Source organism: Suncus etruscus, chromosome 11, assembly GCF_024139225.1.
Source record: "Suncus etruscus isolate mSunEtr1 chromosome 11, mSunEtr1.pri.cur, whole genome shotgun sequence".
Lineage (NCBI taxonomy): Eukaryota > Metazoa > Chordata > Mammalia > Eulipotyphla > Soricidae > Suncus > Suncus etruscus.
This window is the reverse complement of record NC_064858.1, coordinates 86,284,643-86,309,713: the sequence shown is the minus strand read 5'-3', so window position 1 is coordinate 86,309,713 and position 25,071 is coordinate 86,284,643. Positions and strand designations below refer to the sequence as shown.

The 25,071-nt window shown below is 52.3% G+C and overlaps 2 protein-coding genes across 3 annotated transcripts; one reads left to right on the top strand and one right to left on the bottom strand.

Moving 5' to 3' along the window:
- Positions 1–2,696: 2,696 nt before the first annotated feature.
- On the top strand, positions 2,697–18,841 carry STAT6 (signal transducer and activator of transcription 6). Its single transcript, XM_049783916.1, has 22 exons — positions 2,697–3,050; positions 5,879–6,015; positions 6,404–6,542; positions 7,010–7,093; positions 7,583–7,721; positions 7,855–7,901; positions 8,112–8,260; positions 8,783–8,914; positions 9,018–9,206; positions 9,913–10,000; positions 10,120–10,242; positions 10,942–11,034; positions 11,324–11,530; positions 13,798–13,892; positions 13,983–14,119; positions 14,394–14,540; positions 14,730–14,793; positions 14,896–14,997; positions 15,164–15,256; positions 17,299–17,367; positions 17,462–17,563; positions 17,660–18,841. The coding sequence occupies exons 2-22, from the start codon at positions 5,900–5,902 to the stop codon at positions 17,820–17,822; spliced, it is 2,478 nt and encodes an 825-aa protein (XP_049639873.1). The 5' UTR covers positions 2,697–3,050; positions 5,879–5,899; the 3' UTR covers positions 17,823–18,841.
- On the bottom strand, positions 18,769–24,506 carry NAB2 (NGFI-A binding protein 2). Of its 2 annotated transcripts, XM_049783917.1 has the most exons (7): positions 24,319–24,506; positions 22,097–22,970; positions 21,613–21,746; positions 21,243–21,294; positions 21,018–21,150; positions 20,626–20,817; positions 18,769–19,624 (listed from the first exon to the last, which is right to left on the bottom strand). In XM_049783917.1, exons 1-7 carry the CDS (start codon positions 24,402–24,404, stop codon positions 19,515–19,517), a joined length of 1,581 nt encoding a protein of 526 aa, XP_049639874.1. In that variant the 5' UTR covers positions 24,405–24,506; the 3' UTR covers positions 18,769–19,514. The 2 variants fall into 2 exon arrangements, with proteins under 2 accessions (XP_049639874.1, XP_049639875.1); XM_049783918.1 differs by lacking the exon at positions 20,626–20,817.
- Between the last annotated feature and the right edge of the window lie 565 nt (positions 24,507–25,071).

Below are 25,071 nucleotides of genomic sequence, written 5' to 3'. Positions count from 1 at the left end.
AAATAGAATTGAAGCGTGGGCCAGAGAGATAGCACAGCAGTAGGGCATTTGCCTCATTTGGCACATCATCGAACAGATGATGGTTCGAATCCTGGCATCCCATATGGTCCCCTGTGCCTGCCAGAAGCAATTTCTGAGCACAGAGCCAGGAGTAACCTCTGAGTGCCACCGGGTGTGACCCAAAAACATTTAAAAAATAAAAAAATTAAATAAAATTGAAGCTGGAGAGATAGTACGGTAGGTAAGGTGCTTGCCTTGCACCTGGATAACCCAGGCCCTAATCAGGGGTCCTCAAACTTTTTAAACAGGGGGCCAGTTCACTGTCCTTCAGACTGTTGGAGGGCCAGATTATAGTAAAAACAAAAATCATGAACAAATTTCTATGCACACTGCATGTATCTTATTTAGAAGTGAAGAAACAAAATGGGAATAAATACAATATGTGGCCCGCAGGCCATAGTTTGAAGACCCTCCCCCCCCCCAAGTAGTGATCTCTGAGCACAGAGCCAGGAAAGAGTAAGCTCTGGTCACAGCTGAGAGTGATTCAACATCTTAAAAAATTAGCAATAAAATCAAAATAAATCATGGGTTCTTTCCATCACATCACAGTATTCCCATTAGTACAATCATAGGAGATAAAGGTAAGTATAATTTTCCTACCAGCACTTATATTTCTCATTTTACATACCTCAGCCCCCACTAACCAAGAGCAAAAGTTAAGAGCCTATTTTCAACAACAACAACAACAACAACAACAAAGCCTATCTTCATTCTTCCCTTCCTCCTAGATGGCAAAGCTTGCACGCAGCCACTGGGTGCAGAGATCCACACTAGAAGGCCACATGAACAGAGTGTGTGTGCCAGGCCAGAAGACTGGCACAAAAGACTGAGCATGTGGGCCCGGAGAGATAGCACAGCGGCATTTGCCTTGCAAGCAGCCGATCCAGGACCAAAGGTGGTTGGTTCGAATCCCGGTGTCCCATATGGTCCCCCGTGCCTGCCAGGAGCTATTTCTGAGCAGACAGCCAGGAGTAACCCCTGAGCATCACCGGGTGTGGCCCAAAAAACAAAAAAAAAAAAAAAAAGACTGAGCATGTACTTTTTGTGAGGAGCGCTGAGGTTTGATATCTAGAACAATGTGGTCCTCTGAGTACAGATTTGGGAACAGCCCCTGAGCATTGCTGGGTATGTCTCCCTCCAAAAGAAAATGAAAACAAAACAAAACAGTACCTACTTGTATCGTGCCCTGGGATTGTTCAAAACCTTTCCACAGATGATTCCATTTCACGCTTCCATTGTACTCTTAGGGATCTAGTTTTCTTTTTTGGGTGTGTGAGAGGGGCATCTGATGATGCTGGGCGGTTACTCCTGGCTCTGCACTCAGGAATTACTCCAGGCAGTATTTGGGGGACCATATGGGGTCCTGGGGATCTAAGCAAGGCCAGCCACATGCAAGATAAATGCCCTACCTTCTGCGCTATCCTGCCCCCAAGGAATCTAGTTTTCAAATAAATAAATCTTTGAAAGCAAAAGATTCAACAGACCAGAAATGAGAAAGTGAGCAGCATTGGGAGGACTTATACCCAAGCAGGACAAGCTCTTAACTTCTACCTGCTGCTTCTGAGTGGGACACACACAAGCATACACAAGTACCTGCGCCCACACTTAAGTATAGCTTGCATTCAGCCATCTACATAGGAAGGAGTGGGAGTAGCGGGGTTGGGGAGATCAGTTCAGACACCAGGGGGCAGCAAAGGCCTAAAATAGACCCCATCAGCCCTGCCCTGTTTGGGGCAAAGTGGTGGTGAACAGAAACCATCCTCCCCACCCTACAACTCTGCACACACCAGGTCTCTCAATTTTGGGTTTGGGAAATAAAGGCTCATCGGAGTCCCTTGGTCCTAGCCAGCGCTTTCTAGGCCAGAAGCCTCTGTAGTCATATATTCACTTCTTGCAAAGATGACTCAGAACCTGGGCAGGTCTAGAATCTGTGAGTGAATATCCTGTGAGTTCTGGCTTGTCTGTCCATGAGTCTACATGCATGTCTGTGATCGTGACTCTGTGTGTGTGTGTGTGTGGCCAGGGAAGAAGCTTTGCTTATGTATTTATTCCTGGGTGTGTCTCTGTGTTTACTCCAGTAACTGATAGGAACTCAGCCAAGACTGCACAGCACAAACTCAGTCAAATTAGTCCCCCGGGAATTTGCAGTAGCAGTTATAGTGTGGCCCACCTCTCACTAGAGTCTCTGGTGTGGAACCTGTCGGGAGGGGCAGACCTTCTGGAGTCTTCCAGAAATCGAAGCTTCAGAGTTTCCTCCCCCAAGCCCTCCCAACGTGGTCACGAGACTTTTAAGGCGTTCCCCGTCTCGAAGGGAGAAGAACGGGCAGCTCTGAGCGCCCTGAGTTTGCTTCTCAGGGTCCTCCACTGGAGGGAGTGCAGAGACCACTGGATTTGCATCTCTGGACACCTGGGGAGCCCCGGGAAGTTCTTCCTGAGCCCCAACCCCACATCCCGGTGAAAGTTTGAGTGTGGAAGAAGCAGTTTGGGGTTCCATGTGCCTGTTCAATATTTGGTGACTTTTTACAGAAAAGTTGATTGCTCTCTGAGAGGGCCAGAAGTGGGCCTCAGCCTCCCCTCAGGGTCCTCCCCTTTGGGACCTCAAGTCCCTGTCTCACTCACTCCCCATCCTCCCCCACTCCTGCAAAAGGCACGCACAGATCGCCCCACTTTCTTCCTCTTCCTCCTCCAGCCCACTTTCTCTTCTCTGTGTCGTCAGAGCTCCAGGGAGGGACCTGGGTAGACCAGACCGAGAAGCCGGAAACAGTGGGTTGGGGCAGCCACTGCTTACTCTGGAGAGGAAGGCCCGGGAGGAGACTTTGGGTGTGTGTGTGTGTGTCTGTCTGTCTGTCTGCCTGCCTTTCTGTTTTGTTCGGTGGCAGTCGCAGAGACCTTCGCTAGCCGGCCAGCCCTGAACTCGCTGGACAGAGCAGCAGCCCTATGGGGCCTGGCCGTGCCTGCTGAGAGGCAGAAGACAGCCCAGGGGTTGTCAGGTGAGAGGGTACCAACGCTGAGGGAGGGGGGCTGTGGCTTGAAGTGGGTGAATGAGCGACAGGGGTTCCCCAGGAAACTTCCCTTGGAGGGGGAGCTGGTCTTAAAAATGCCATTTAGCTGGGCTTGGTAGCTAGCTGGTGGCACTGGGCTTCGGCAGTTTCCAACTCCACCGAAATTGGGGTGGACAAAGCCACTCCCTCTATTCCCCCTTGGGTCGTCACTTTGTCCACTCCTCCTCCAGCTGCCCTTTAAGATACCAGCAAAGATAAATTAGCAAGGCCTGGGCTCTTTGGTGAAGATGGGGCAGCGGGGGTGGAATGGGGGGAAGATGGGGGCGGAGGTGTTGGGGTTGCCTCCCTAGAAAGCTGATGCCCCAGAGCAGTTTTGCAAGACCCCCCCCTTCCAGTCCCCCAAATGAGGTTCCAGTTCCAGGGTGTGGCTGGGGGTGAGATGAGCCCCAAATGCAGACCTCATGGTGTCCTCGACAGGGGGGATTTCCTCCTCAAAACTGCCCCACGCTTGGCCGCTGCAGAGCCGAGATTTCCCGGACGCGGGTTAACCCTCCTCGTGCTGAGTGGCTCCGCCTCCCGCACCCCTGCAGGCCGCGCGCTCCACGCGCATTGGACAACCCCGACTTTCCCGACTTTGGGTCCTGTGCTCCCACGGCCCGAGGCAGGGCTGGAGGCCACGAAGGGGAGTGGGTCCAGGAGGATCCTGGACCTCAGGTGGTCCTTCCCGGCGTGGGAGGAGTTGGCCCCACCCCCGGGCCTGGTCCTCTCTCTCCCCTTGTGTTCCCCTTCTGGGGGCTTGGGAGGAAGGCCCCGCCTTTTGGGGGGGTGCCTGACCCAGCCTCGTAGCCTGGGTATTGGATGGAAGTGACTGGACAACGTGGCTTCCAGCTGTCTGGGGATGCAGGGAGATGGAAGTTTTAGAAGCTGGGTACCACCCCCCACACACACACACACACGAAGGGGTATAGAGAAAAAAGAGGAGCTTCCTAAGGCTCAATGAGAGCCCCGATCCCAGAGAGAGCGACTGTCTGTCAAAGGTTTGAGCACCCAGAGAAACAGGAGAGGAAGAGAGGAATGGAGGCCTTATTGAATCTGAAACCCAAAAGTGGCTCAAAGTGGCCCCTGCCTTCCCCTACCAGTGAGGGACAATGGAGAAGGGAAAGAGCTCTAGAAGGAGCTGCAGGAGCAGGTGCTGTTTTGGGGGACTTTTCTTCTTCACTCTTTTAGTATCTTCATTCCAGACACATAAACCCCACTTTTCCTCTGGTCTGTCTCATCTCCTGAATTCTCTCTACTTTTCCTCTTTGCTCCATTTCCCCATCCTTCTCCTCTGGGCAATGACAGGATTTGGATCCAGAAGGGATACAATGCTAGTTAATCCCCATTTGGAATTCAAAGCCTGATTTTCTTCTTCTTTTTTTTTTTTTCTCTCTTATTTTGTTTTGCTGCCACACCCAGTGGTGCTCAGGGCTTATTCCTGGCCCTGTGCTTAGACTCTGTTGGTTTTTAGGGTTCCTGGCAGTTCTCTATGGTTCTAGGGTTAGAACCTGGTTTGATTATAAGCAACGCAAACACCTTATTCACTGTACTTATCACTCCAGCCCCAAAGTCTGATTTCTGAACTGATTTTCAGGGTAGTTTTGGCAAATTAGAAAGTCTTTTTGAACCTGTGTCTGAATTTATAAAAAGGAATGAATGAATATATATATTTTTCATATATATATTTCAGTGTTGCAAGGTAAGAGGTAAAATGCCTCATATGTGGTGATAGGTGCTTAATAATAAATAGTTATTCTTTCTTAACAGGGCCACCTCCAAAAGGGTTTATTCCTGACTTCGTGCTCGGGAATTATTACTGGTGTGGCTCAGGTGACTGACCATATGGGGTGCTGGGGGTTGAACCCAGGTTATCTGTATGTGAGACTAGAGCTCTACTATTGCTCCAACCCCAGTAATAGTTATTTTATTACCATCCTCTTTATCATCTAGCTTGGTGGATTTTTTTGTTTGTGTTTGGTCCATGCTGGTGGTGCTCGGGTGTTACTCCTGGCTCTGTGCTCAGAAATTATTCCTGGAGGGACCGGAGAGATAGTACAGTGGTAGAGTGTTTGTCTTGTACATGACTGACCATGGACGGACCCAGGTTCGATTCGCAGCATTTCATATGGTCCCCTGAGCCTGCCAGGAGCGATTTCTGAGTGCAGAGTCAGGAGTAACCCCTGAGCGCTGCTGGTGTGACCCAAAAACAAAAAACAAAACAAAGAAATTACTTCTGGAAGGCTTGGGGCACCATATGAGATGCCAGGGGTCGAACCCAGGTTAGCTGTGTACAAGACAAACATGCTACCTACTGTGCTATCATTCTGGCCCCAAGCCTGATGGATTTCAAATCATTTATAGAACTCTGAAATCTGGAAGGATTTCTCCAGGGACATTTGTGGGGTCAGAAGAAGGGAAGGGGAAGATGAAAGCAGTAGAATTCTATGCCTTGGGGGCCGGAGAGATGGCATGGAGGTAAGGCATTTGTCTTGCATGCAGAAGGACAGTGGTTCGAATCCCGGCATCCCATATGGTCCCCTGAGCCTGCCAGGAGCAATTTCTGAGTGTAGAGCCAGGAATAACCCCTGAGTGCAGATGGGTGTGACACCCCCCCCCCCCCGAAAAAAAATTTTAGGCCTTTCACCTTCTTACTTGCTTTCAACTGAGGAGGTGGCCTGGTTCTGAGTGGTGATGAGATAGATGGTCCTTGCTGCCCTAGAAGATAGGCTCAACTTGGAGGAACCTCTAACCACTGTACATATGTTCCTTTGCTTCAGGCACCCTACAAGCCCCAAATCATGTCTCTCTGGGATCTGGTTTCCAAAGTGCCCCCTGAAAAGTTGCAGCGGCTCTATGTTGACTTTCCTCAGCACATGCGGCATCTGCTGGGTGAATGGCTGGAGAACCAACCCTGGTGAGTCTTCCTAGGGTCCTCTTTCATTCGCCTTTTCTCCTTAAATTATCTTCACCTCATTTTGAGACTTGGCATCTATAGTCCACAGGTGGGGAAGCCCTTGCTCTGTTAGGGACTCTGTGACATAAACCATGTATGTTGGCACATAAAATCCCTTAGGAGACCAAGCCAAAGACAAGGCTCATTAGGATTGGGATCAGGGCTTTTCCTTTAGCAGCTGGAAAAGAGGGGAGTGGGAGGTGGGGACCCAGATGAGAGCTGCAAAGGGCTTGGCTTGGAGGGGGACCAAGAAAGGGCAATGAAGTTGTGGAGATTTCGGTCTGGGTTGAGGCTCAGCATAGCTGAGGGAGCCCTGGCTTGAGACTGCTGCACCCTGATCTCCCTGCAGGGAGTTCCTGGTTGGTTCTGACAGCTTCTGCTACAACATGGCCAGTGCCCTGCTCTCAGCCACTGTCCAGCACCTTCAGACTTCAGCTGGTGAGCAGGGGGAGGGGAGTGCCCTCTTGCAACACATCAACACTCTTGAGGTAAGGAAGAGGTGGGGAGGGTGCGGGGTGAAGGTTTGGGGTGGGGCAGGAGGAGTGAGGTGCCTGAACATTGGACAATGGAAGAAAATTGACATTCCTACAGTTAGCTGTTAGGTGGTATGCAAATTTGAGCTTTAAAGCATGCAAATGGGGGCCCAGAGTGGTGGTGCCGCAGTAGGATGTTTACCTTGCACATGGCTGCCCTAGAACAGACAGCTGTCGGTTCGATCCCTTGGTGTCCCTGAGCCAGGAGAGATTTCTGAGCGCACAATCAGGAGTAACCCCTGAGTGTCACCGGGTGTGGCCCCAAAACAAACAAACAAACAAATAATACATGCAAATTACTAAAAACTTCTGGAGTGTACAGTGTACAGTAATGTCTTTCTGTATTGCTTGTGTGAGTGTGATGGAGAAGGAATGGAGGGTAAAAGTTAGGCTAATGCTCTCCACTTCCTTTTATGTGTTAGAGCATATATCAGAGGGAGCCCTTGAAGCTGGTGGCGACTTGCAAACAAATACTTCAAGGGGAGAAAAAAGCTGTTATGGAAGAGGTATTGTGGTTCCTCACCCCTTCCCCCGTCCCAGCTTAGCTCCCTGGGACTTTAGCCTGAGCCCTGAGAAGTTAGAAGAAATTGGATCTTCAGGAAGAGAGCAGCATTCTGGGCCCAAGGAGGTTCTAAGGATGGTTCTTGAAAGGTCTGAGGGGTTCGTCAAGCTGAATTCAGAAGGTGTCAAATAAAAAACAGGAAGGGCAAGATGGGTCTCAGAGGAGAAAGCAAGGGACAAGGAGCAGATTCTGCCAGCAGAGAGGGCTTAGTCTTCAGGGATTTCAAATGCTGAAGGAGAAACATCAAAAGGGAAAGAGGATCAGAGAAGAACAGTGCCAATTCCCTCATCTGTGGGCCCTGGTAGGCACCCCTTTAGGGTGGGAGGCAGGGCTCATGGAGATGGGTAGTGTGGGGCCATGGCTTGCCTGTGTGAGGCCTTGAGTTCGAAAAGAGAGACTGGCTCACTTCTTGACTGCCATCTTTTCTTTGCAGTTTCACCACCTGCCCATGTCCTTCCGCTGGAAGCAGGAAGAACTCAAGTTTAGCACTATACTGCAACGGCTTCAACACCGGGTAGGGGAAAGCCGTCTCTTCCGAGAAGAACTACATCAGGAGGCCCGGAGTGACCCAGGTGGGATCCAGCCCTGGGCCTTAAGAGGACTCTGGGGAATGTGCAGGGGGAGAGGTGGTGAGCTAATTCTAGACATTAGCCTTGACTCAACCACAAATCTCTTTGCACCCCTGTTTTTTGTCCTCACCCTCAGTACCTCTGCCACAATTGAGGTCTGCCAATGGGACCGGGCCTCGAGAGGTGAGTAATCGACTGAGAGGTAGAGACTGGGTACAGCACCTTCTTGAATGACCTCTAATTTGTGTATGTGTGTGTGTGTGTGTGTATTTATGGGGATAGTGGAGATGAATGTCACAAACACGTACCCTGAGGTGAGGCAAGGGAATGCCAGGGTGGGACAGAGCCTGACCTCAGGCTGTGTGGCCCAGCTCATGTCCTCCCTGCCCTTAGAAGCTGGCCACCTTGCTGCAGGAGACTGTTGAAGAACTGGAGGTGGCGCAGGTTCTGGTGCTGAAGAGGCTCCACCTTTGGAAGCGACAGCAGCAGCTGGCAGGGAATGGCGCGCCCTTCGATGAGAGCCTGGGCCCGCTCCAGGAAAGGTTGAGCAGGCCCGATGGAGCCAGGGGAGGGCACTTCTGTCCTTACTGGGGAGGGGTTTGAGGGGCACAGGGATGAGAGAGAAGGAGCCAGGCAAGAGGCCTGTGGCTGGGGAGACTTGGTACTGCCCTCTGTAGAGAATGTGGTGCTAGGAGGCCTGGCTAAAGAGGCCTCCTTGGTTGTTCATCCACCTCACGCCTTTCTCTTCAACTTCAGTGCCTAAAGGAATGGGAAATCTTTTTCTATGTGGTCAATTAGACAGTTACCTTTCCATTTATGCCAAAGCACCATCTGTGTTGGCAGCTGGCCTTGGTATCAGGGTCCTGGCAAAGAAGCTTTTGGGGCTAAGCACTGAGAAAAAAAAATCTCCATCTGGAGCCAAAGCAGGGTCCAGGAACTCTTCAACCCAGGATGGCCTTGCAGTTACACTGTTCTTGTGATCCTGTTATCTTCCTGGGCTAAGGGGAAAGTGGGGAGAAGGTAGCCTGAAATCTTGTGCTTCCTGACCACTGTCCTGACCCCAGGTATGAGAGCCTGGTGGACATTTATTCCCAGCTGCAGCAGGAGCTGGGGTCAGCTGGTGCGGAACTTGAGCCTAAGACCCGGGCCTCACTGCTAAGCCGGCTAGATGAAGTCCTGCGAACACTTGTCACCAGGTAAGTTTCCAGCCCAGCGTAGTGCAGATGTTCAGGAAAGAAGTGGGTTATAATTATGGGAAAGTCTCAGGAGGGTCCTAGATACTAACTGTCTCTTCCCCAGCTCTTTTCTTGTGGAGAAGCAGCCCCCACAAGTTCTGAAGACTCAGACTAAATTTCAGGCTGGGGTTCGATTTCTTCTGGGCCTCCGGTTCCTGGGTACTTCGGCTAAGCTTCCAATGGTCAGAGCAGACATGGTGACTGAGAAGCAAGCTCGGGAGCTCAACCAACTCCAGGGTTCTGGGACTGGAGCGTAAGTAAGCTGGGACTGAGGGAGGTTTGTTGGGGTGATGCAGGTCGGAGGGGCCCAAGAGGTTGATACCACAAAGAGCAGGATAGTTGGGGAGAGAAGGACATAAGGTATGGGGACCCTAATCATAGGGAGGAAGAAGAAGGCCTCATCATACTGACTTGAGGGTGGATGGACATCATGATTGGGTCAAAATAGGAACTCCCTTCATCTAAGAACCAAAAGCAGAGAGAGATTTTAGGGTCAATGCTCTTGCATTGACAGTGCAATGGCTGACCTGGGTTTGATCTCTGGTATCTCATATGGTCCCCTGAGCACCGCCAGGAATCATTCCCGAGTGCAAAGTCAGGAGTAATCCCTGAGCACTTCTGGTGTGACCTCCTCAAAAATAATTTTAAAAATGAAAAGATTTGGGACCAGAGAGATAGCATGGAGGTAAGGCATTTACCTTGCATGCAGAAGGTTGGTGGTTCGAATCCCGGCATCCCATATGGTCCCTTGAGCCTGCCAGGAGTGATTTCTGAGCATAGAGCCAGGAGTAGTCCCTGAGTGCCACCAGGTGTGACCCAAAAACCAAAAAAAAAAAAAAAAAGGAAAGAAAGAAAAGAAAAGCTTTCCAGGCTAATAGCCCTGCCATTCCCTGACACACACACATATTCCCCATCTGACTCCTGGCACACACTGATTCATGGTTTTATTTGCCCAGCAGAGAAAGCACAGGCGAGATCATCAATAACATGGTGCCATTGGAGAATAGTGTTCCAGGCAACTGCTGTTCCGCTCTCTTCAAGAACCTGGTGAGGGGCCCAAGGAGCTGCAGGGATCCTCAGGCTATGAGGACTTGGCAAACCTGTGTTTAAGAACACAAGAGAAATGGTCGATGTCCTCACCCCCTCTCCCTTTCCTTACTCTGCAGCTTCTGAAAAAGATCAAGCGGTGTGAGCGAAAGGGCACAGAGTCAGTGACTGAGGAGAAATGTGCCGTGCTCTTCTCCACCAGCTTCACACTGGGCCCCAACAAACTCCCCATCCAACTCCAGGTGAACAGGCCACCTGCCTCTTCGGGGGTCCCACATCCTCCTTGGTGCCACATAATGGGATCTTGACTCCTCATATCTCCCTGCTGTTCCATGCACATAGGTGGTGTGTATGTGTGTCTCCTGCATAAAGGCCTATTGAGAGGAGAGCTTGACCTATAAATGACTACTTGATATTTTTTATAAACTAGAGTACTGGCATCTCTCTCTCTCTCTCTCTTTCTCTCTCTCTGCCTGTCCTCTTTCCTCCCAACCCCGGCATCCCATATGGTTCCCCAAGCCAGAAGCGACCTCTGAGGACATAGCCAAGAGTAACCCCTGAGCATCACCAGGTGTGGCCCCACCCCCCAAAAAATTGGGGGATTGTGCTCAGAGAAAGCCATTGCCCAGTAGTACTGGGCAATTTCCCCTGCACTATGTCTCTGGCCCTACTAGCCTCATTTTGCACATGAGAACAGGTTAAATAATTTGCCCAAGTCAAACAGCTACTAAGCATTGGAGCTGACATTTGAAATGTAGAGGCCTGGCACCACAGTAACCATGCTCCACAATAAGGTCCGAATGGGGCTTCAGAGAGCATTTGATAACAAATCATAAACTGTTAATTCTGTCCTGTGGCTTTAATAACTTCCCTTTATCCTTGGAGTTAGCCCCCTAAGGCAATTCCTTGCCCTAGTAAGAATCTTTTCTTGCCCTCTACAGGCCCTGTCCTTGCCCCTGGTGGTCATCGTTCACGGCAACCAAGACAACAATGCCAAAGCCACCATCTTGTGGGACAATGCCTTCTCGGAAATAGTAAGGAAAGATCTGGTCTGTGGGGGAAAGGAAGGGACAGGCTCATAGGAGCTCTAACTTGGGGTGTAGGTCAGTGAGGTAGCAGGCAAGTCCAATCGAGATCTTAATTTCTTCTCATGAACTTCTTTTCAGACCATGTAGGTCTGGAAATTACTGTGGAAAAACACTATGTTTGTGAGCCAGCTCAGGGAGGGAAAAGGCTGCTGGGGGAAGCCAGACAGGTGAGCCCACCTGGGGGAAAAGGGAGACAATGGCTTGAGGAACCTTCTCTTTTCCTCATTCCCTTCAGGACCGTATGCCCTTTGTGGTGTCAGAGCGGGTGCCTTGGGAGAAGATGTGTGAAACTCTGAACCTCAAGTTCACGGCTGAGGTGGGGACGAGCCAGGGGCTGCTCCCAGACCACTTCCTCTTTCTGGCCCAGAAGATCTTCAACGACAACAGCCTTAGCACAGAGGCCTTCCAGCACCGTTTTGTGTCCTGGTCACAGTTCAATAAGGTCATTCCCCGCCTTTTAGCCTTGCCTTGGCCAACCTCTTTATTCCCAGTTACTCGGGAATCTCCTCACCCTCTGGCCAAGGGTATTTGCTTGATGTTTACAATTTCCCCTCATATCCAGCATGAAGATTTCCATCACAGTCCAGGCAGGAGGGTGCCTCTGCCTCTGGGGCCAGTCCACAAGCTGTGCTCTGGCATTCCTCTGGCTCTCTGACTCTCAGTCCTCCCTCTTGATCAATCACTTGCATGACTCACCCAGATTGCGTGTAAACACAAATCAGATCCAAAATGACTTTGACCCATTGGGAAAATAGTTTCTGTTGCAACCAATGCGACTGCAATACCTCAGAGTCACAACAATACCAGCTCCTGAATGTTAACCACTCACTTGATGCCAGGTACTGTGCTGAGTCCTTTAGTATATCATCTTTATTAATCCTTTCCATGTTCCTGTGAGGTAGGTACTATTGTCACCCCCATTTTACAGATCAGAATCAGATTTTCAAAGGGGCTAAATAGTTTATTTAAGGCTCACAGCAGGTGAGTGGCATCGGTGGGATGGCCCCTCATGTTTCTTACTCTTGCCTGGGCCAGTCAATTGGCTGACTGCAGGGTTTGCATGCAAGAGGCCCAGTTTTAATCTCCAGCATTGCATGGCCCTCAGAACCACTAGGGGAAACCCTCCAATATAAAGCCAGGAGTAGCTCAGTAGCACCAAGGGGGAGCCTAAGTCTCTTCAACCTCTAGCCCCAACCTAAATTTTACTGCTTCCTAAGAAAGGTGATTCTGGACTGGGAGCAACAGCAGGGAAAAGGGCCCGAGAGATAGTATAGGGATTAAGGTGTATGCTTTGCACTTACTTCTATCCCCCACACTACATGGTTCCTCTAGTATTGTGGGGTACTGAACCCTGAAGTGTGTGGTCTGGGAAATCCCCAGCTTCACATGGCCTGAGCAGCACTGAATCCTCAGGCCATTACACAGATACATTGGATCCTTTGGTTGATAATTTCTGGTGAGTTGTCCGGGTATCCGTCTTTCCAGAAAATAAAACAAAAACAAGCATGGGGAGGAAAAAGAAAGATATGGGTGGGGCTGGAGAGATAGCATGGAGGTAAGGCGTTTGCCTTTCATGCAGGAGGTCATCAGTTCGAATCCCAGCGTCCCATATGATCCCCCGTGCCTGCCAGGGGCAATTTCTGAGCATGAAGCCAGGAGTAACCTCTGAGCACTGCCGGGTGTGACCCAAAAACTACAAAAAAAAAAAAAAAAAAAGAAAGATATGGGTGTCTTGGTTGATAGAGATCAGTTGGGTGAGCACAGCCATGTGTTGTTGTCTTAGAGAAAAAGGACAGAGAAAAAGGTCAGAGAAGTAGTTTGAAGGGCTGAGCATATGATTTGGTTGTAAGCAAGAGGCCCAGGATTGATTCCTGTTACCACATGATCTCCTAGAACTACTAGGAGCAGTGCCTGAACATGTGCTGGGAGTGACCTCTGAGAACTATTGGGTGTAGTCTTCTAAAACAAAAATGAAAAAAACAAAAATAGGAACTGAATAGACTGTACAGTGGGTAAGGCCCTAGCTTGCATGCAGCTCTAACTTCAGTTCAAACTCCAGCACAGCCTAAGACACGCCCCCTCTGAGCAATACCAAGAGTGATTCCTGAATACTCTTGTGTGGCTCCAAGCCAAATCAAGTCAAATCAAATCAAATCAAATCAAATTAAATTAAATTATTAAGTTGTATACAGCCAGCCAGGTCACCCCATATGGTCCTTCAAAGTGATCCTACCAGAGTGATCCCTGAGCAGAGAGCCAGGAGTAACTCCTGAGCACAGTCAGGTGTGACCTCAAAACAAAAGAAAAAGAAAAGCCCATACTCCCAGAGGATATTTTAGTAATGGGGTAGAGTCTGTGTATCCCACTTCAAAGTCTCATTACAAATGGGAAGAGCAAAATGATTACAAGCTACAGATCCCCAGTGGTTTAGACCTGAGCAAGTTATGTGATCTCCATATTTAAGAAGAGAGAGTTCTAGGACCTATCTCCCTGAACTTACAAGGATAATATCAATTCAGATAAGGGAAGGGCTCAGAATAGGGCCTGGCTTGTGGTATGAGTAAGTGTAGCCATTGTCATTGATGGAGGCTCACTTCCAGATTAGTCCCTGAGAGCTGTGATTCTGGAATATTCACAACCCAAAGCCCATCCTAACCAGGCTTCAATTTTGTCCCTACCCTGCTCACACCTCATCTTTGCCCCTGACAGGAGATCTTGCTGGGCCGTGGCTTTACCTTTTGGCAGTGGTTTGATGGTGTTCTAGATCTCACCAAACGCTGTCTCCGAAGCTACTGGTCTGATCGGTGAGTTCCTGCCACAGGTGGTCTGAGAAGTCTCCATTTCTTCCTTCACATGTAGTCCCTCACCCCTATCCTTTCCTTAATCTTCACCAGGCTGATCATCGGTTTCATCAGTAAACAATACGTCACTAACCTTCTTCTTCACCAGCCTGACGGAACCTTCCTACTTCGCTTCAGTGACTCAGAGATCGGTGGCATCACCATTGCTCATGTCATACGGGGCCAGGATGGTGAGCCACCTCGGCTTATATCATCTGTCTCTCCCTTTTGGGGAGGAAACATTCATGATGTCAAATCTGGGCTTCAGGAAATTTTTCCTTGGGTCCAAAGTTTTACTTCTGGATCCTTCTCACATGAGCTCTGTGAGAATAGGGACCAAAGGTTCCCTTTGCTCAGGACCCCCACTTGAAATCCTCCCCAGGTGGATGATGACTCGTGGGGGTGGGATGGGGAAGGGGAAGGAAATCTGGTTGAGGAGACAGGGCCTCACTCCTCCTTTCACAGGCTCCTCACAGATTGAGAATATTCAGCCATTTTCTGCCAAAGACCTATCCATTCGCTCGCTGGGTGACCGGATTCGAGATCTAGTTCAACTCAAAAATCTCTACCCCAACAAACCCAAGGATGAGGCTTTCCGGAGCCACTACAAACGTGAGCTGAAGCTGGTGGCCCTGACTCCCTGCTCCCACTGTGTCCTGCTACCAACAGACCCTCTTTCTGGCCATTGAGTGTCATCTCTGACCCCTTTATTTCCTGAGCTCTATGTCTAGTGTCTGTGCTCACTTGTCCCCCATCTTGCCATCCCTGATCCTGTAGCACACATGCCTCTCCTTTCCACAGCTGAACAGATGGGGAAGGACATCAGAGGCTATGTCCCAACTGCCATCAAGATGACCGTGGAAAGGTGAGGATGGGTGGGAGGTTGATGGGGCAGTGCTGGGACAACCTGAAGGGACGAGAGGTGGCCTCTCCTCTTGGTCAGTTACCAGAGCCTTCCTCCCAGTAGCAGGGAACAACTTCCTACCCAGGAGACCCAGATGCCTCCCAGAGTGCCCTCTTATGGTCACGGAATGAATCCCAACTCTTCTGTGAACATCTGCCCAGACATGTAAGGCACTTGAGGGACAGTATTCTGTGCAGGGGGCAGCTGGGGGAGCTGGACTGAAGCAGGGTTTTTTTTTTTTTTTTTTTGCACTGAAGGAATTCCCTTCCCTGCACCAGCTGGGTGGGGAGTCCAGGAGAAAGGCTGCCATTGGGGTTCTTTCTTTCCCTAGGCCCAGGGTGTACCCACCACACCCTCACCCCCTCTCCTCCTATTCAGCCCTTTCCCCTGAAGAACCGGTTCCTGTGATGCCAACCTACCCAGAGTAAGTGGAAGGCCCTGGGGTGGGGGTGAAGGAGACCACCTCAAGGGGGATGGATGGGACTCTATGTTGTTGGGGAGAGAGACTTCTGCTAGAGAGGTAGGCACTGTTACCATCCTTTCCTTGTCTCTTCTCTTCTTCCCATTGAGACATTAGTACTCAAGATCAAGGCTTCCTTGGGACTGAGAAAATGCACAGGGCTAAGGTGCTTACCTTGCACACTGCAGAACTCAGTTTCAATCCCAGCACTCCATATGTCCCCAAGTCCAGTCAGGAATAATCCCTGAACACAGAGCCAGGAGTAGAGCCTGTGCTCTTCCAGTTGTGAACCCTGAGCCCCCCGCCCAAAAAATTCAAGCTCTTCCACACATTGACTTTGGCAAGTTACTAAATGCTATTGTTCATCTGTAAAATGGGGGCATAATCAGAATTTTACTTGGCTGGGTATGTGGCTCAGCAATAAAGCACTTGCCTGCACATGGGAGACCCAGTTTCAATTTTGACATCTCATGTCAAACCAAACCAAGAGTAGGACTTGAGCCCCACCAAGTGTGGTCCAGAAACCAAAAAGTTAAATAAAAACACAAAATCACCCTCCTCATACAATGACTGTGAAGGTTAAATGAATTGATAAAATACATCAAGTTGGGCTCATTGACAGAGCTCTGTATTAATGTAACTTCTTCTGCCCCTGGAATCCACCCTTACTTAAATGCTATCTTAATTTTTATTTACTCATCTGTTTTGGCCTTAAGGTGGCTATATATATTTCTTTTTTGGGGGGCCCACACCCGGCGGTGCTCAGGAGTCACTCCTGGCTATCTGCTCAGAAATAGCTCCTGGCAGGCACAGGGGATCATATGGGATGCCAGGATTCGAACTAACCACCGGAGGTCCTGAGTCAGCTACTTGCAAGGCAAACACCGCTGTGCTATCTCTCCGGCCCCTGGCTAGATATTTTTATTTCCCAGGCAACACTTATTAACTGTTCCTCAGGTATGGTATGGCAAGTTCTCTTCCAGGACCTGAGGTAGAGATAGAAACAGAACTACCAGAGTAAAAAACAAAAACAAACAAAAATAATAAAAAATGAGTTAATTTGGGGCCAGAGCAATCATATAGTAGATAAGGGTCATGCCTTGCATGCAGCTAACCCAAGGTCAATACGTATGATCTCCCAAGGCTTCCAGGTGTGATCCCTGAGTCCAGAGCCACAGTAAGTCCTGAACACCTCTGGGTGTGGTCTCAAAATAAAAGAAATCCCTCACCCACAAAAAAGGACTTAATCTATTCCCAATTCTCCCTAAAGTAGGCTCTAATACATTTTGTAGGAGTTTTGGGTCACACCTTGTGGTGCTCAGGGTTACGTTTCTACTCATTGTTTTGGGGTTGCACTTGTTCTGGGGACCATGCAATGTCAGGAATTAGATCAAACACAAGCCTTGTGCATGCAAAACATGTGGTCAGTTAGTTGACCTATCTCTCTGGTGCCCTTAACATATTTTATTTCTGCTTTTTTATAATGTATTTTTTATATTTTTTAATTTAAATATTTTAAAAATATTTTGGGGGCCAGAGAGATGGTACAGTAATACAGCACTTGAATTGCACACTGATTACCCAGGTTCAATTCCTGGCATCCCATATGGTACCCTGAATCCCACAGGGATGATCCCTGAGTAGTCAGGGCCACATTTAGCAGTGTTTGGTGATTATACCCAATAATTTGAGTGGCCACTTCTAGTAGTGCTAGATATGACCAAATGATGCCAGGGATCAAACCCAGGGTTCCCACCGTCAAAGCATGCACTCATCACATTGAGCTTTTTCTCAGGACCCTGACACTTATTTGATACGAGAAACTTGAATGCACAGTGCAGAAAAGGATGGCCTGTCTGGGCCTATGCTTACAGTTGAGCAGCTAAGTCTAGAAAAGGAACCTGAGATTCTTGTTTCTCACTCAGTGTTCCTGACTGCAATACCCTGCCCTCATCCAGCCTTCCCTTCTTTAAGTGTTTTTTTTTTTTTTCCTTTCCTGTTTCTAGAACTCACCTACAAATGCCCTCCAACCTGGGTCAGCTGAACCACCTCAACTTTGACTCAACTCACCCCTCGTGAGTGATGCCCCCAACCCCAACCCCATCCTATTTCCCATTATTTTTTAGCCTTATTGCTGCACCCCACCACTCATCTTGTCTGGTCTAACAGGGATCTGCTGCCCTGCCAACCTCGTGAACATGTCTGCCCGGATGTGACCATGGCTGAGGAGAGCTGCTTGAGTGAGCAAGTGGGCGAGTTTCAAAACACCTGGTGAGTGGCAGCCTGGGGGTGTTGGCTTAGGGGCAGCAGCTGAATGAGTGCATGTTGCCTTTCCTACCCCAGTACTTTTCCCTTTCTTCCTTGCAGGGGAGGGGCAGACATGTTCCCGCCCTTTCTGCCTCCAACGGATCAGGACCTCACTAAGCTTCTGGAGGGGCAAGGAGAGTCAGGAGCCCTGCAGCACTCTTCCTATGGGCAGCCTGGAATTCCAATGTCCCACCTGGACCTAAGGGCCAACCCAAGTTGGTGAAGCCAGTTGTAAGGTGATCCCTTAAAATCAGCTCTATTCCCACGGACTTGCTCTGGACAACTGTTCTTCCCTGTCTGGCTAAGCAGCCCCCGGAGTATATTGTCCTATCCACACCTAGTCCTTGGTCAGGAAGAAAAGACATTGGTGGGAGATTTTGCAATGGGTGGAGCGTGACCACTCCTTCCATCCTATATACCCCAGCCCTCTCCCTTCCACTCTTGGATGAGGAAATCAGGCTCTAAAAGTGAGAACACGCTGCAGCATGCCTCCACACACAAACATATACATGTGTACACACACACCACACACAGGAAGAATGGGGCTGAACTGTAAGAGGGTGGGGCCAGAGCACAAGCTAGGGCAACGCAGGCTGCGACTGTGCAGTCCAGAACTCACAAGCCGTGGTACGCACCCTCAAGCACATATTTGCACTAGAGACCGGAGACAGGGTGCACGGGCTTGGATCCCAGTTCTGGGGACCAGGAAAGCAGTTCAGACTCTTTGGGCAGGAGGAATCTCAACATAGTGATGAATGTGGGTTTTGCCCAGATGAAAAAGAAATTCCAGAGTCCCCAGTTCCTGTCAGTCAGATAGAGGCGTTCCGTTCTGCATGATTCTATGTGGGAGCACAAAGGCTTAGTTTATGTCCAGCTGTGTGCAAGTGTGTGTACCCCAGAGAGATGTCACATGGTGTTTGTGTGACACAAAGAACACTGACTTGATGTGTGGATGCCAGCCCTGGGATCTTCATAGACAGTTGCGAGTGGAGCCTATTGCCTCAAAATTGCTGATCTTGCCTGGAGGGTGGGATAAGTCTGACGCCCAGATCACTCCTCTTGGTGTATTGGTGTACCCTCTGCTGCTTGTTTGCCCACTCACACTGCCACTTGCCCTTCACCCCCCCATCCTATGCCACTCTTTCTTCCTCTGGGGGGAGGGTCATAGATCCTAAGCCATAAAATAAATTTTATTCCAAAATAACAAAATAAATAATCTACTGTACACAATCTGAAAAGAAAGACGCTCTAACTGCTCAGAGAGGTGCTGTGGCCCAGCCCCCAGCTGAGGGAGACCCTGAGTCCACATCAGGCCTCCAGAGGGGGCTGGTGAAGGGGGGACTCCCCATCCCTCTTCCCTCCCAGAGAGGGCAAGAGGAAGAGAGTTGCTGAGGACTTGGGAAAGTGATGGGGATGGGTGGGCAGACTGCAGCACTTGTTAAATTAAAGAGACAAACTAGAAGCACAAAAATGGGGGTGCAAAGGGGAGGAGGTACAGGTCCAGTGTTCCCAGACCTCCAGTTCTTGGAGGAAATGTTCCCATTTGTAGCTGCTGGACCTTCCCAGGGAAGTTCCCCTGTCCCCCATGCCCAAACTAAGTCCAACTGCATCAAACTAGTCTATTGGTTCAAACTAGAGTGGGAGTATGTTGGTTAAGGGAGGGGAGAACCCCAAATGCCCTGTGGCAGTTCTTGCCCCCTTCCTCTGGAAGAGGCTGAAGGGCACCACGCACCCTCCTTGCATCCTCTTGCAGGCCCCTGCTCATTATTGCTTGAAGCCCCATAGTTCTGGGTCCATGGAGCTGGTGGGGAGGCAGGAGAAGGAACCAGGGCTGCAAGTTGACTCTGGGAACTGAGTGCTGAGTCTGGGAGCGCCACAAGTCCAGGGTGCCAGGTGTGGGGAGTCACAGTCCCTCTCACTGCCGGCTGGCCTCAGCCTCCACCTTCACGCTGCTCCTTCGACCTTCCACCAGCGCAGGATGGGGTGCTGGGGCAGGGCATCTGTCCAGCAGTCCTTCCTCAAACTCTGTGGGGAGAAAGGGGTGGGTTAAGGGTGTATATGGGGGGAGGCTGCAGAGAGGCGGTGGAGAACAGAGGCCAGAGAAGATGAGCTTGATAGAAATTGCTGTCCATCACATGTCTAGCAGGGTCCCGAGTGGGCACCCCTCTCCTTTTTGGCTGCGTGGAGCTCTCTGTCTCTCTGTGTCTCTCTTTCTCTGTCTCTCCCGCCGCCTCCGCTCTGCTGGAATTTCTGGTTCTGTCAGGAGCTGTGGGGGCGGCTTGGCTCTGACCTCTCCCCCTCCCCCCTTGCCAGGCTCCACCGCCCCCACTCATCCCTGGCCCCCTCCCAGGCTCCTCCCACCCTGCCCTCTGCGTTCTTAGAAGCCAGATCAGGGGAACACAGGAAGCCAGCCTCCCAGCACCTCCCGCAAGAAGAGCCCCTCTTCTAGTCCCCGCCCCCACTTCCCACCCACTCGAAGTTTAAAAATACCAAGCCAGGGTTGGTGGCTTTGTCTGCTGCGTCACTCTCAGCCCAGCCGCTGCCTGGCCCTCCACTGGCCTGCTCCCTCTCCCTCCCTGGCCACACACCCACACACACATATACACACATACACACACACACACACACACACACACACACACACAGCATCCCCCCAACTTTGGGCTTTTCCACTTCCAAGATGGCTAATGCCACCCCAATGTCCAGCCTTCTCCACCCTCCTGAATTCAGCAAGTCCTTCTGAAGAGTGATGCCCCTCCTTCCTATGCCCCTTCACCCATGTGCTTTCTTTCTCTCTACCCCCTTCCACTTCTTCATAGTCACACTCATCCTCCATGGGACCTGCCCTCTGGGGCCTCTTAGCAGCTCAAGGCCTAGCTGGCTGGCTGGGGCCCAACCATCCATCCTCCAGCCCTCTCTGATGGCTAGTCCCTCTCCCGCCTGGCCTCAGCACACCAGAACTGCCATGTCTCCGCTGGGGCCTTGGGGCAGGGCTGCATTTGGGACAACACTGCCAGCTGCCTCACCTGCGAGAGGCGGTTTCGCAGGCACACAGGGGCTGAGGCGACCCACACGGTCGTGGGAGACGAGGCGGGCGAGCCGCAACCCCTCATCCATCAGTGTCTGCTGCAGGATGTGGCGGCTCCACAGCCCATGGGCTGGCAATGCCAGCGGCAGGTCAGCAGGGGGCGGCGTCAGCCTTGGGCATGACCCCACAGCTGCGGGCATGGGCATGGGTCAGGTAAGGGTCTATAAGTCCACGGAACCCCCACCCTCAACCACACAGCCTGACCCAAACGTTTTGCCCCCAGCCAACTAGACCTCCCAGGCCCCTCGAAGGCAGATGCCTATGGATTCCCTCCTCTCTCCCACTTTGCCCACACCCCCCAGGTGGAGCAAGCTCTGAGGCACAACTTACCTTGTAAGTGGCCGTCCAGACTCTCCCCTGACAGACTGGCACTGTCCTCTTCCAAGCTAGGGCGGTATGGGGGTGCATAGGACTCAGAGCTGGTGGGAGGCTGTTGGATTTCAGAGTGACTTTGTTCTCCAACCTGTAGATGTCCCAGGGGAAAAATGAGGACTTGGAAAAGGAAGGGTGGAGGAGGGCTGCCCCAAGCCCCTATAGGCCTGCTGGAAAACCTACCTCTTGTTTCAGTTTCTTCAGGGGAGGGCCTCCCAACTCTTCTGGGTGGAGTCTGCAAAAGATGGAGCGGGATAAGGAAGGCAAGATTGGGGAAGAGACACCTGACAGGCCAGGCACAAAACAGAGTAAAGACACAAAACCAAGTGAGGGCATGCGTACTATCTGGAGCAGATATAATGATTGGGGTGGACAGGAAGGTAGTGGGGGTCCAACTTCAGAGAGTTGACTTGGCCAAACAATTGGGCCATGTTAGTAATAGGAAAACGGCCCCAAAGTTCCAACGCTGGAGACCAGGCCTTGAACAACTTCGGGGCATGAAGGTCAAGGTGTGGTGTGTATGGTAGGGGGTGGTGGTGGAGAAACGTCTCACCTGGAACCCTTCAAGGAGGACAGATAGGTGCTCTCTCGGGCCACCTGGCGTGAGAGTGAAAAAAGCTCCACTCTCCGAAGTAAGAGCGTGTTGTCCCTCATGCAGAACTGGGCCGCAGCCTCATTGATGGTCAGCTGTGGAGAGGACCATCAGAGCATCAGCATCTTGACTCCCCTAATTGTCTTGCCCAAACCACCCACACTCCTTCACCATCAAATGAGATCAAGTAAGCCATTAGAGGCTTACTTGGATGCTGAGACTACCCTGAGCACTCTGAAGGGTGGAGAGAGGTCAACACCCTTGTTTCCTAGGAGGGCCAAGGCCACCCCTACTTTCTGGAGTCCCCAGTGGCATGGACTGTGACTGTTGTACTTCACCTTCTTTACTTCCCCTCAAAGGCAGAGGGGGCACGACAGCAGCAGGATTCAGGTATATGGGAGGGGGATAGAGCCATGGGTCTTGATCCACCGAAACTGGTCCTCACCTCATGCAGGCTCAGTTGCTTGCCCTCTCGCCGTTTGGAGTCAAAGCGGCCATAGATGATACTGTATTTGCGGATCTCCTCCTCCTTCTGACTGTCATTATCGTCCATCTCAAAGATGTGGCCCACACTCCTCGCCAACTTCTTGTTCAGTTTCAGCAGGGATGTCACCTCCCCGGCATCCCCCCTTGGGAAGCTCCGAAAGATCCTCTCCACACTCTCCACCACCATGCGCACCATGTCAGGCTCCAGGCGATCTGGCCCACCCCCAGCTCCACCAGTTGCCAGCCCACCAGCCCCAGTCCCCTCGGGGGCTCCTCCCCCTGCAGGTGGGGAAAAGGGGGGTGAGCCGGCCTCCTCTTCTCCCCCTGCTCCAACATCAGACTCTGGAGTGCTCCTTCCCGGCCAGATCCGAGGGTCCCCTGCCCCAGGCCCCCCAGGCAATGGTGATAGCTTCTCTCCAAGTTCAAGAGGGCTCTTGGGGCTAAAGCTGCGGGCACTGCCCGCCTTCTCCCCTGGGCTGCCGTGCCCGTTGCTCATGCTCCCCTTGCGGGTGCCCGCGGTCTCAGAGATCTTGAAGAGTGGAATGCTGGAGACGGGCACCGCAGGCACAGGCTGGCTAAAGAGCCCAGGGTTGGTAGCCCATTCTCTCAGGGCCTTCTGCAGGCGTCGCACGTGGAGGGGCTTGGTGGCCATGCCCACAAGTGCCATGATCTCCAGGAACTCCTCCTCACCCGCCTCACACAGCTGCTGCACATCGTCCCCTCCCTGCTGGATGAAGGTCTCATAGTAGGAAAGGAGGTTGGCGCGCTGCAGGACCCTGTACAGCTGCAGCTCCCCTAGTGTCCGAGGCAGTGCCATAGTTCGGGCAATGGGCCTGAAAAGGAGGTGCAGGGGAGAGAGGGGGCATCAGTGTCTGTCCCAGCTGGGTCACAACTCATACTCAGAGTAGTCCTTATAGCATACTCATAGCATCCTGCCCAGACCTGAACACAGACTTTGAGAATCGGACCCAGACCTGCCAATGCCACCCCTGACTGGCCAGAGGCCCCAGAGACAGCCAGTTGCTGAAGTTAGCTAGCTCTTTGGGGGCAAGCAGACCTTGAGCACCATCATTGAAGGCAGAGCCATAGGAGAACAGATCCTGCCTCTCTTCCAGGACACACCAGATTAGGGACCTCACCTTCCAACCCAGGAGGCTCGACACTATTCTGGATGGCACCCCAGATCAGCCTGGAACTCAGACCCTAGACTCCAAGAGTGGACAGGCCAGCCTCACTCTCTGCTGACAATCCTGCCCTAGTGGCTGAAGGAGGAGGGGTGTGGCCCGCTCCCAGCCTGTTCCCACTAAGTGAGCCAGGGGGAACCCATGCCCCGCTCCCTTCTTATCCCCCTGGTTAGGCAGTCCAGAGCACACTCTGCCTCTCCCCCACCCCCCAATTCAGTCCCTTCCTACCAGATGGCCTAGGGTCCCTCCCCAATTGCCAACTTCCCCACCTGCTGAGGAGGGAGACCGGTCCCTTCAGCTCAAGAGGAGAGGCGAGAGAGGCGGGGTGCCTCAATTGTTCTGCTCTGGGGCCTGCTTTCACCCACACACACTCCCACAGTGGAAGCGTCTGTGGGCAAAAAACCGCCCAGGGGCGCCCGCCTACCCTTCTTTCCTTCATTTTCCACCCACATCTTCAGGTGGAGTGGGGGAGCGGCTGCATGCACTCCCCTCCCGGCTCTGTGAAACAGGGGTCCAAAAAATCACGAAGAAGAGATGGACCAACCTAGGTCCAGCTTCACAGTCCAAGGATGCGATGCTCACAGGGTTCAAAACCCATGCATGCCCTTTGCCAGCCAGCCAGGAGCTAAGCCGGGCTCAGCAGCCTTCCCCATTGTTGCCAGCTAGAACTCTAGGACTTCCCCCTGGCACTTAGGGGCCCCCTACATTCTTTGCAAAAAGGGGGGGGGGTGATTCACATGTCGGGTTATGCCCACAGAGTCAGGGGTGGGGGGAGCAGGAGACCGAAATCCTGTTCTTCTATAGCCAGTTCTCATGAGCTCCCCGCTTGCTCTCCCAAGGCCCCCTAATTCCAAGACGCACCTCCTTTTCCATCCAGTCTCCACCCCCCACCCCCGTCGCGCTGCTTCTCCTCGACCTCCGCCCTCTGGACCCCTTTCGGGCGTCCAGCTCCACCCCTCTGCACCCCTCTGCACGCCCCGATCGGTACCCCACTAACTTGGGTCTGAGCTGCGGGGTCCGGCGGGCGTTGCTGTCACCTCGGCCCGGCGGCTGCTCGGCTGCGGGGGAGGACGCTCTGTGCATGGACGGCCCGAGACACCCCGCGGTCGGTGCTCAGCTGCTCAGCGCCCAGTGCTCGTTGCACCCCGGCCGGCCAGGCTCCCGCGTCTCCTCTCCAGTCTCCTCTCTTCTCCGCGAGCCAGCGAGCCAGCCAGCCAGCCAGCCTCGGCGCCTCAGTCTGTGTCTCTGCCCCCCACTTCGAGCCTCCCTCCCCGGCTGCGCTCGCCGCCTCCCCGCGCCTCCACCCCCGCAGGACGCACGGGGAGCGAGGCCCGGAGCGGCAGCCGGGCGGGCGGGCGGAGGGCGTGGGCAGCAGCCGGAGGCGGGCACCGGGGGCGGGAGGCGGGCGCCCGGGCCTTGGAACCAGCCGGGGCAACGCGGAGGGAGGCGCAGACGCCGAGGGAGGCAGGCGGGCACGGACTTGGGCCTGGGCCGGGCCGGGGCCTGTGTGTGTGTGTGTGTGGGCGGAGGCGGAGGCGGGGACTGGCCGGCCTGGGCGCCTCGCTGGCGGGCGGGGACGGGGATGGAGGTGACCGAGGCCCGGGCGAGGTCGCTCCGGGCCGCCCACGCCGGATGCGCACAGCTGGGCTCCCCGCCTTAGCCCCTCGGAGCGGAGCCCCACAGCCTTGAAATGTGGGTTCGAGGAGGCAAAGGCGCCGGCGCGCAAAGGCTGAGCGCACCGGGCAAAGTT